The sequence below is a fragment of the Ranitomeya variabilis genome, chromosome 2, assembly GCF_051348905.1.
Source record: "Ranitomeya variabilis isolate aRanVar5 chromosome 2, aRanVar5.hap1, whole genome shotgun sequence".
In the NCBI taxonomy this organism is placed as follows: domain Eukaryota; kingdom Metazoa; phylum Chordata; class Amphibia; order Anura; family Dendrobatidae; genus Ranitomeya; species Ranitomeya variabilis.
Genome location: NC_135233.1, coordinates 71,719,748 through 71,731,760, shown reverse-complemented (window position 1 = coordinate 71,731,760; position 12,013 = coordinate 71,719,748). Strand labels below are relative to the sequence as shown.

Here is a 12,013-nt window from a genome sequence, read left to right as displayed (position 1 = left end):
TATTCAAAAGCCGATAATCGATACATGGTCTCAAAGAGCCGTCTTTTTTTGACACAAAGAAAAAACCGGCTCCTAAGGGAGATGACGATGGACGAATATGTCCCTTTTCCAAGGACTCCTTTATATATTCTCGCATAGCAGCATGTTCAGGCACAGACAGATTAAATAAACGACCCTTTGGGTATTTACTACCCGGGATTAAATCTATGGCACAATCGCACTCTCGGTGCGGAGGTAACGAACCAAGCTTGGATTCTTCAAAGACATCACGATAGTCAGACAGGAACTCAGGAATTTCAGAGGGAATAGATGATGAAATGGAAACCACAGGTACATCCCCATGAGCCCCCTTACATCCCCAGCTCAACACAGACATAGCTCTCCAGTCGAGGACTGGGTTGTGAGATTGCAGCCAAGGCAATCCTAACACCAAATCATCATGTAGATTATACAGCACCAGAAAGCGAATAATCTCCTGGTGATCCGGATTAATACGCATAGTTACTTGTGTCCAGTATTGTGGTTTATTATTAGCCAATGGGGTGGAGTCAATCCCCTTCAGAGGAATAGGAGTCTCCAAAGGCTCTAAATCATACCCACAGCGTTTGGCAAAGGACCAATCCATAAGACTCAAAGCGGCGCCAGAGTCGACATAGGCGTCCGTGGTAATAGATGACAAAGAGCAAATCAGGGTCACAGATAGAATAAACTTAGACGGTAAGGTGCAAATGGAAACAGATTTATCAAGCTTTTTAGTGCGCTTAGAGCATGCTGATATAACATGAGTAGAATCACCACAATAGAAACACAACCCATTTTTCCATCTAAAATTCTGCCGCTCGCTTCGGGACAGAATTCTATCACACTGCATACTCTCTGGCGACTTCTCAGTGGACACCGCCAGATGGTGCACTGGTTTGCGCTCCCGCAAACGCCTATCGATCTGAATAGCCATTGTCATGGACTCATTCAGACCCGCAGGCACAGGGAACCCCACCATAACATCCTTAATGGCATCAGAGAGACCCTCTCTGAAAGTCGCCGCCAGGGCGCACTCATTCCACTGAGTAAGCACAGACCATTTACGGAATCTTTGGCAGTAAATTTCCGCTTCATCTTGCCCCTGAGATAGGGACATCAAAGTTTTTTCTGCCTGAAGCTCCAAATGAGGTTCGTCATAAAGCAACCCCAAGGCCAGAAAAAACGCATCCACATTGAGCAACGCAGGATCCCCTGGTGTCAATGAAAAAGCCCAGTCTTGAGGGTCGCCCCGGAGCAAGGAAATCACAATCCTGACCTGCTGTGCAGGGTCTCCGGCAGAGCGAGATTTCAGGGACAAAAATAATTTGCAATTATTTCGAAAATTCTGAAACCCAGATCTATTCCCCGAGAAAAATTCCGGCAAAGGAATTCTCGGCTCAGATACAGGTGCATGACAAACAAAGTCTTGCAAATTTTGTACCTTCGTGGCGAGATTATTCAAACCTGCAGTTACACTCTGAAGATCCATTACAAACAGGTGGACACAGAGCCATTCAAGGATTAAGAGGAGGAAAGAAGCAGCAGGCTGCAATTATGGCTAGGCAGCACACTCTGAGTAAGAGAGAGGAAAAAAAAAAAAAAAAAAAGGTTCCTCAGACTTCTTTTCCTCCTACTTCAGCCAATACAATTAACACTTTGTGGGCCGGTCAAACTGTCATGATCTCAATGGCAAGAGAACATAGCATCAGCATATATAGGAACTAGCTCTTGGAAGATGGGAACTGAGCTGACCATGAACTAAACCTAACGCACAACTAGCAGTGGCCGGGTAGCATGCCTACGTTGATTCTAGATGCCCAGCACCAGCCGGAGGACTAAATAAAGCTAGCAGAGGAAAATATTAGTCCTAGCTCACCTCTAGAGAAATACCCCGAAAGGAGACAGAGGCCCCCCACATGTATTGGCGGTGAATTAAGATGAAATAACAAACGTAGTATGAAAATAGGTTTAGCAAATTTGAGGTCCACTTACTACATAGCAGAAGACAGAAAGGACACTTTCATGGTCAGCTGAAAACCCTATCAAAACACCATCCAGAAATTACTTTAAGACTCTGGCATTAACTCATAACACCAGAGTGGCAATTCCTGTTCACAAGAGCTTTCCAGACACAGTAACGAAACTACAGCTGTGAACTGGAACAAAATGCAAAAACAAACATGGACAAGAGTCCAACTTATCTAGTAGTTGTCTAGGAGCAGGAACAAGCACAGAGAGGCTTCTGATAACATTGTTGACCGGCAAGCAACTAACAGAGCAGCAAGGTTATATAGCGACTCCCACATCTTGATGGGAACAGGTGAACAGAGAAGATGAAGACACCAGTTCAATTCCACCAGTAGCCACCGGGGGAGCCCAGAATCCAAATTCACAACAGTCGCCACACGCAACTCAACACAGACAACTTGACACATGAAACTCGCCCTAAAACACACACAAGTCTGGTATTGTCCTTCAAAAATAAAAATCTGATTAATAACACAGGTCAACAAAAAAAAATTTTTTTTCTGGTGTCCAAAATATTTTAATGAATTTGGGGTATTTTTGGGGTGCTGATTCTGAATATGCTATCAGTTTTGCCAGATTGGCTCAAGTTTTTGAGATTTTTGGTATCTTATTTATAGCACTTGTTGGTAAATGCGACGCATCATCTCATTAATTTCTTTGGATTAGTACTTGAACTGAGCAGTTCTCAATATAGTTTTGTGTTAATTAGTGTTCTAAAAGTTTGTTCATAGCTTGATTTTTGCACTAACTTTATGTTGTTGTCTGTTTTCCAGTGAAAAGCATGAACTCATCAAGAAGAAGTTGTCTTAACGATCCAGACTCATTCTGTTACATTTGTGGTGAATACACACTGCCAAAACATAGAAGAAACATAACAGACTTCGTAAAAAAAGTGTATTTTGCCTATTTTGGGGTTATGCTTGGGGACCAAGACAAGTTTTGGGCACCACACATAGTGTGCAAAGCATGTATCGAATTATTACGAAAATGGAGCAAAGGACAAAGAAAAAGCTTCAAATTTGGTGTTCCAATGGTGTGGAGAGAGCCAAAAAATCATCATGATGACTGTTATTTCTGTGCAGTGCAAGTGCAAGGATTCAATAAGCATAAGAAACGAAAATGGGAGTAACATGGAATCTGCAAGAAGGCCTGTCCCTCATTGTGAAGATGTGCCTGTACCTGTGTTTGCCATAAATAACAGTCATCATGATGATTTTTTGGCTCTCTCCACACCATTGGAACACCAAATTTGAAGCTTTTTCTTTGTCCTTTGCTCCATTTTCGTAATAATTCGATACATGCTTTGCACACTATGTGTGGTGCCCAAAACTTGTCTTGGTCCCCAAGCATAACCCCAAAATAGGCAAAATACACTTTTTTTACGAAGTCTGTTATGTTTCCTCTATGTTTTGGCAGTGTGTATTCACCACAAATGTAACAGAATGAGTCTGGATCGTTAAGACAACTTCTTCTTGATGAGTTCATGCTTTTCACTGGAAAACAGACAACAACATAAAGTTAGTGCAAAAATCAAGCTATGAACAAACTTTTAGAACACTAATTAACACAAAACTATATTGAGAACTGCTCAGTTCAAGTACTAATCCAAAGAAATTAATGAGATGATGCGTCGCATTTACCAACAAGTGCTATAAATAAGATACCAAAAATCTCAAAAACTTGAGCCAATCTGGCAAAACTGATGACATATTCAGAATCAGCACCCCAAAAATACCCTAAATTCGATGAAATATCTTTGGCACCAAAAATGCTGTTGACCAGTGTAATCAGACAAACTACAAGAGCAACAATTGTACCATATAGGAAATCCGGCAGCTGTCAGTCACATGACCAGTCTATTATGTGTACGTGTGAGCTAATATATACTGCCAGGGGGGAGGGCTTCCTGTTGGCTGAGGATTTATCAGGCTGCCAATAGCAACCAATCACAGCTCAGCTTCTATTTTGCTACAGTTAATTAACCTGAACTCTGATTGGTTAATATAGGCAACAAAGACATTCTCAGTATAACAAAGCTAATATATGTTGTGAAATTCTTCTATTAGCTTAGTTTTTGCCTTTTAATAATTACATTTCTATCTACCGTATATACTCGAGTATAAGCCGAGATTTTCAGCCCAAATTTTTGGGCTGAAAGTGCCCCCTCGGCTTATACTCGAGTCACGGTCTGTGGCAGGGTCGGCGGGTGAGGGGGAGAGGGCGCTGAGGCATACTTACCTAGTCCCGGCGATCCTGTCACTCCCCCTGCCCGTCCCACGGTCTCCGGGTGCAGCAGCCTCTTCCCCTGAGCGGTCACGTGGGACCGCTCATTAGAGAAATGAATAGGCTGCTCCACCTCCCATAGGGGCGGAGCCGCCTATTCATTTCTCTAATGAAGCGGTGCCGGTGACCGCTGACAGAGGAAGAGGCTGCGGCACCGAACACAGGCAGGGGGAAGGAGCGGGACGCCGGGAGCAGGTAAGTATCGCATATTCACCTGTCCTGGTTCCACACGCCGGGCGCTGTCTCCATCTTCCCGGCGTCTCTCTCTCCTCACTGACTGTGCAGGTCAGAGGGCGCGATGACGCATATAGTGTGCGCGCCGCCCTCTGCCTGATCAGTCAGTGCAGGGAGACGCCGGGAAGATGGCGCCGAGAAGCTGCAAGCAAGACAGGTGAGTATGTGTTTTATTATTTTTATTGCAGCAGCAGCACAGCTATGGGGCAATAATGGACGGTGCAGAGCACTATATGGCAGAGCTATGGGGCAATGGTGCAGAGCACTGTATGGCACAGCTATGGGGCAGTAATGGTGCAGAGCACTATATGGCACAGCTATGGGGCAATAATGGTGCAGAGCACTATATGGCACAGCTATGGGGCAGTAATGGTGCAGAGCACTATATGGCAGAGCTATGGGGCAATGGTGCAGAGCACTATATATATGGCACAGCTATGGGGCAGTAATGGTGCAGAGCACTATATGGCACAGCTATGGGGCAATGGTGCAGAGCACTATATGGCACAGCTATGGGGCAGTAATGGTGCAGAGCACTGTATGGCACAGCTATGGGGCAGTAATGGTGCAGAGCACTATATGGCACAGCTATGGGGCAGTAATGGTGCAGAGCACTGTATGGCACAGCTATGGGGCAGTAATGGTGCAGAGCACTGTATGGCACAGCTATGGGGCAATAATGGTGCAGAGCACTATATGGCACAGCTATGGGGCAGTAATGGTGCAGAGCACTGTATGGCACAGCTATGGGGCAGTAATGGTGCAGAGCACTGTATGGCACAGCTATGGGGCAATAATGGTGCAGAGCACTATATGGCACAGCTATGGGGCAGTAATGGTGCAGAGCACTGTATGGCACAGCTATGGGGCAATAATGGTGCAGAGCACTATATGGCACAGCTATGGGGCAGTAATGGTGCAGAGCACTGTATGGCACAGCTATGGGGCAATAATGGTGCAGAGCACTATATGGCACAGCTATGGGGCAGTAATGGTGCAGAGCACTGTATGGCACAGCTATGGGGCAATAATGGTGCAGAGCACTATATGGCACAGCTATGGGGCAGTAATGGTGCAGAGCACTGTATGGCACAGCTATGGGGCAATAATGGTGCAGAGCACTATATGGCACAGCTATGGGGCAGTAATGGTGCAGAGCACTGTATGGCACAGCTATGGGGCAATAATGGTGCAGAGCACTATATGGCACAGCTATGGGGCAGTAATGGTGCAGAGCACTGTATGGCACAGCTATGGGGCAATAATGGTGCAGAGCACTATATGGCACAGCTATGGGGCAATAATGGTGCAGAGCACTATATGGCACAGCTATGGGGCCATAATGAACAGTATGGAGCATCTATTTTTATTTTTGAAATTCACCGGTAGCTGTTGCATTTTCCACCCTAGGCTTATACTCGAGTCAATAAGTTTTCCCAGTTTTTTGTGGCAAAATTAGGGGGGTCGGCTTATACTCGGGTCGGCTTATACTCGAGTATATACGGTATTTGTTTTGTGGTTTTTGTGTGCAGAATAAATTTTTGTTAACACATTCTATTTTGCTAACAGCAGTCATTAACCCGGGCGAAGCCGGGTAGTACAGCTAGTATAAATATAAAGACAAAAATCAGACAAACTGATAACTTTGCAGTGGTCTCCTAATTTTTGCCAGAGCTGTATATTAACTTTTTGATGATATTCTAATTTTGTGAGATGCACCTGTACTTCCGTGGCTAGTCACCTTGTCACCAGCTGCCTTGTTACGATATGTTTTCTCTGATATGCAGCAGCAATAACTGAAAGGCTCCCTTTAAAACATATGCATTTTTTGGCTAAAAATATATTTTTTTTTATCAAATAGTTTTCAGTAAAATTGAAAAAATTTTAACAATTGTAAAATACAATAATATAATGACCCAAGCACCTCTTCTCAAGAACCAGAGGTTTCCCAAGTACTAGAAGAGTAGCAGACCATAGTCCGATGCCTACAAACCATTTCTATTATGGCGTCTCATTTAAATTTTCAACTATTTAACTTCAGCAGACTTTTTTAATCAAGATCACTCGGCACGAAGATGTTTCTTGTCGCTGTCTCTCAGGATCATTGCACGCTCACTTCTCATGAACCAAAATATGTACAACCCAAATTTCAGTATGGTCGGCTGTCTCTTTTAAATGTTACAGCTATTTTTACGGGTAGAGTAGCGAGTGAATCACCCTGTACAATGAATATAAATATGCTTTGCATAGGTGATAACAGGGAGCTCATCCTGATAGTAGAGTTTGTAGCTCTTATTTCTCTTTCTTTGAGTTCTATCAGTTTTTTCATTCTCATTTGACAAGTAATTGTATAGAAGGCTCGAAGGCATTTGGTCAACTGAGTTTTGGTGAACCCAGTAAATTTTATCTCAATCAGGCCGCTCCAGATATAAGCCTCGACAGACAGCTTTATATAATTACTGATCACTCAAGACCACAAGCAGGTATGTATTCTTTTTTTACTACAAACTAAGATCAAAGAGGTGGTCCAAAGGTGAAAGTGAATTTTATCTAAATGTTGTTACAATACGCGCCAGAGACCAGTGATGTCAACTGCCGGGGGGGATCTCAAATGAATCATCATCAGACAGGAAGTTAAAAACAATAGACTAGCGGTTAGATAAAGTAGTTAGGGAACAATAGAGAAATAAAAAGAGTACGGTATATTAGAAAATAACTTTGATTATGACATCAAATAGATATGAATTTAGATTAAATTTACTCTTGCCTTCAGACCATCCCTTTAAGTTAAACTATTTTTAAGAAGAAATTACAAAATAATTTTTTTTTTTATCTTTTTTAGGTAATTTGCTGACATATTGACTGGAATGGATAATTTAAATAATCATCAAAAGAACATTGACTCTTTACCTCCAGAGATGATTCTTGAAATCCTAAAATATCTCGACCTAGATGATTTATTAACTATAAAACAAACATGTAGACGCTTCAATCAGCTTGTAGAATACAATGATGGGGTATGGAGGCGTCACTGTCTGCAAATGAGAACTGTGTGTCCATCGGAAATTGATGAAGATCAGAAACAAGGCCGTACCTGGCAGGTCAATAACGTCTCCAAGCAATTCAATAGTTTACTTTTTTTTTTACTAAAATCTCATAATAGACATAAATATGTTTGTTTTATTGTGCAAATGTGCAGTACAATTGCTAAAAACGCAAAAAAACAAAATCAAAATGATGACCACGACAGGTCTTATAGGAGTTGTCACTTAGCTTTCCCAAAGAGAGAGTGCTAAAGCTGCCTTATCCTGTATCTATGAGGATGTGTAGCTATATAGCTTAAGGTGGCGTGCCCACAATCAGAAATATTAGCATTTTGGACACAGCATATTTTGCTGCTCACAAAATGTTGTGCTCTACATTACTACATTACAAGCATAGTGGATGGCATTTATAGACTTTACTTTTTTTTAACGCTGTGTAAACTCATCTGCAGTGCGAGTTTCCGAGCCACAGCATGTAAATTTCTGTAGCGGAGACGCTAGTGTCCTGTGCGTGTTCTCCCTAATAGATTGTCATTATATGCGGTAAATCCGCATAGTTCCAAAACACAAGTGTGCAATGTAGAATGCAGCGTTTTGGACACAGAAAAAATATGCTGCGCCCAAAATACTACTATTCCTAATAGTGAGAGCGTAGCCTAATAACTAAGCACATGCTGTATTCTGTTTGTGCTGTCACCCCCAAAATCGAAGGTGAGCTAAGCCCACCAGCATTAGGGGCTTATCTAGAGCATTCTGGAATGCTGTAGATAAGCCCCCGATGTATCCTGAAAGATGAGAAAGCAAGGCAGACAAAGTACGCCTGTGCCGGAGCCGCGGCGTGACTACAAGAAGAGGACATCATCGTAAGAAGATGGGAGGCCTCGGACCGGACCGTGACGCCCATCGGATCGGACCGCCCCTGGGTGAGTATAATCTAACCTCTTTTTCTCATCTTTCAGGTTACATCGGGGGCTTATCTACAGCATTATAGAATGCTGTAGATTAGCCCCTCTGATGCCGGTGGGTTTAGCTCACCTTCGATTTTGGGGATGACAGGTTCCCTTTAAGTATGTTCTATTGTCCAGTAATGCAGTTTAAAGTGTATGTATTCAATGCATGCATACATATTAGGCCGGTTTCACACGTCAGTGGCTCCGGTACGTGAGGTGACAGTTTCCTCAAGTAACAGAGACACTGACACACGTAGACCCATTAAAATCAATGCATCTGTGCAGATATCATTGATTTTTTGCGGACCGTGTCTCCGTGTGCCAAACACGGAGACATGTCAGTGTTCGTGGGAGAGCGCACGTATTACACGGACCCATTAAAGTCAATGGGTCCATGTAAAACACGTACCGCACACGGACGGTCTCCGTGTGCAGTCCCTGTGGCGTGCAGGAGACAGCGCTACAGTAAGCGCTGTCCCCCCCACATGGTGCTGAAGCCGCCATTCATATCTTCCCTGCAGCAGCGCTTGCTGCATAGAAGATATGAATAATAGTGTTTAAAAGAAAGATCTATCTGTCCGCCGCCCTCCCACCCCCTGTGCGCCCCCCCGCTGTTCTGAAAATACTCACCCGCTTCCCTCGTTGGCTGTCGCTGCTTCCTGTCCTGGCCGCACCTTCTACTGTATGCGGTCACGTGGGGCTGCCGATTAGAGTCATGAATATGTGGCTCCACCTCCCATAGGGGTGGAGCCGCCTATTCATGACTGTAAATGAGCGGCCCCACATGACCGCATACAGTAGAAGGAGCGGCCAGTACAGGAAGCAGCGACAGCCAACGAGGGAAGCGGGTGAGTATTTTCAGAACAGCGGGGGGGCGCACAGGGGGTGGGGGGGCGGCGGACAGATAGATCTTTCTTTTAAACACTATTATTCATATCTTCTATGCAGCAAACGCTGCTGCAGAGAAGATATGAATCGCGGATTCAGCACCAGATGCTGGTACGTGTGGTACCCAGCACGGTGCGTGTGGTACCCAGTGGGCACACGGGCGGCATACGTGTGCCGTAAGTGTGCCACACTGATGTACACCAGAAACGTAGGGGCACACGGACACGGATAATTCCGGTACCGATTGCTTCCGGTACCGGAATTATCTGGACGTGTGAGACTGCCCTTAGCGCTTACAGAGTGCTGCTGCATGCTTTTGTATCTAGATCTAGATAGTCGGATACAGCTGCTCACGCATGCTTTATTCTATTAGGTGCTGGTCAGTGCTTGATAATTATCCATTAATCAAATCTTTATAATCTACGGGCAAACCCCTTTAAAGGAAAAAAAAACCTTGCAAACGTAACCAGAAGCATGAGGATAAATATTGGCTATGAACAAAGAGCTTTTTGATGAAGTTTTGGAGCAGAAACTGAGTGGAAACTGAATGAAAACTTTCAAAATGCTCCTCAAACATGGAAAAGTCTTCAAAAATTTAGAATGCTCAATGCTCAATTTCTGCTCCTAAAGGCGCCTTCGGCAGATACCTTAATGATAAGACAAAGGGAGAGATAACAATTCTGACACACATTTTAGACCCAGTGTAGTCTCTGACAGATTCACCAGCAGGCAGCACACCCGATTTTTAACAGTTTGCCGGAGTGTTAAAACAACACCAGATTGGAACTAGCTTTTTATTACAGCCGTTTGTCATTTTCTAGATTAGCAGTTCTTAAAGAGAATAACTGCCAGTATAAAACCACTGTATATTGTGATTTGCTAAACTGTAATAGGAAATGTGACTATTAAGCGCAGATTTTTAATCATTATGCTTTTTATTTTAAATACACGTCATAATGGCGGTAATATCAAATTATTACTGCAGTCCTGAAGTGACGCGCCTCACCTTTCAGATGGCTGCAAATGTTAATCATATTTTGCAAATTCTCTTCCTAGAAGTTGTAGAGCTGCATGTTATTTCAGTCTTTGGACATAAATTTTGTAATGTATAATTTGCTTACGATTGCAGGAAATTGTGCAAAGAAACTACAAATCTGTGATCAAGCAGAAATGGATGGACGGTACATTTAGCAATATTGATTCCTACGAAAAACTGCCTCCAAAAACCATGTGTCCACTGAGAGCTGAATCCTGGGGAGAAATACTTGAGGCTGAACTCGCAAGAGAAACCAAAAGGAGCACCTGATCATATATTGACTTTTAGGGTTTTATTTATCATATTTATTATTAATATCTAATTTATCTATGGGTTTAGAAAGGGAAAGTGTAACACTTGTACAGTATATTATCTTAATTTTGAAAATGGTGGGTTCCCTTCTTGCTGCAATAAATGCCCACTGAAAAAACAAGTGTCTGTGTAATGTGCAGATTCCTGTGGTCCTCCAGCGTGAATCAATCATCTTACTACAGTGGCTTGTTGCCTACTTTAAGGGCTCATGCACAAGGCCTGGCTAACATGAGAAACCCCTGAGTAGATATAAAATATAACTTTTAATATAAATAATTTAAAAAGACAAAAAAAACAAACATCATACAATTAAAAAGTGCTCTCTTGGTACAACCTACGATAAGGGTCCTTATCTCCGCACCTACCTTCCAGAGGAGGTTGGCTGTTGTGAATTTGCTTTTTGCTCCCTCTAGTGGTTACTAGTTTTTTGACTCTGGTTTTTCTGTCATTCCTTTTATCCGCACCTGGGTCGTTAGTTAGGGGTGTTGCTATATAAGCTCCCTGGACCTTCAGTTCAATGCCTGGCAACGTAGTTATCAGAGCTAGTCTGCTGTGCTCTTGTCTACTGATCCTGGTTCCAGTTATATCAGCTAAGTCTGCCTTTTGCTTTTTGCTATTTGTTTTGGTTTTGTATTTTTGTCCAGCTTGTTCCTAAACTATATCCTGACCTTTGCTGGAAGCTCTAGGGGGGCTGGTGTTCTCCCCCCGGACCGTTAGACGGTTCAGGGGTTCTTGAATTTCCAGTGTGGATTTTGATAGGGTTTTTGTTGACCATATAAGTTACCTTTCTTTATTCTGCTATCAGTAAGCGGGCCTCTCTGTGCTAAACCTGGTTCATTTCTGTGTTTGTCATTTCCTCTTACCTCACCGTCATTATTTGTGGGGGGCTTCTATCCAGCTTTGGGGTCCCCTTCTCTGGAGGCAAGAAAGGTCTTTGTTTTCCTCTACTAGGGGTAGCTAGATTCTCCGGCTGGCGCGTGTCATCTAGAATCAACGTAGGAATGATCCCCGGCTACTTCTAGTGTTGGCGTTAGGAGTAGATATATGGTCAACCCAGTTACCACTGCCCTATGAGCTGGATTTTTGTATTCTGCAGACTTCCACGTTCCTCTGAGACCCTCGCCATTGGGGTCATAACAGTTTGCCAGGCCAGTATTAAATGTTTAATGCATTGCAGAAGAGGGATTATAAGAAAGAAGATTCTGAGTTTTTTTTTT

The 12,013-nt window shown here is 43.3% G+C and overlaps 1 protein-coding gene across 1 annotated transcript in view; it reads left to right on the top strand.

The window, feature by feature from the left end:
- Positions 1-10,898, top strand: part of FBXO48 (F-box protein 48) — a 46,943-nt gene extending 36,045 nt beyond the window's left edge. Inside the window, exons 2-4 of the mRNA XM_077282555.1 lie at positions 6,983-7,049; positions 7,409-7,667; positions 10,578-10,898. Coding sequence (XP_077138670.1) covers positions 7,434-7,667; positions 10,578-10,754 — 411 coding nt within the window. The 5' untranslated portion in view covers positions 6,983-7,049; positions 7,409-7,433 and the 3' untranslated portion in view covers positions 10,755-10,898. The remainder of the gene's footprint in view (positions 1-6,982; positions 7,050-7,408; positions 7,668-10,577) is intronic.
- The last annotated feature ends 1,115 nt before the right edge of the window (positions 10,899-12,013 follow it).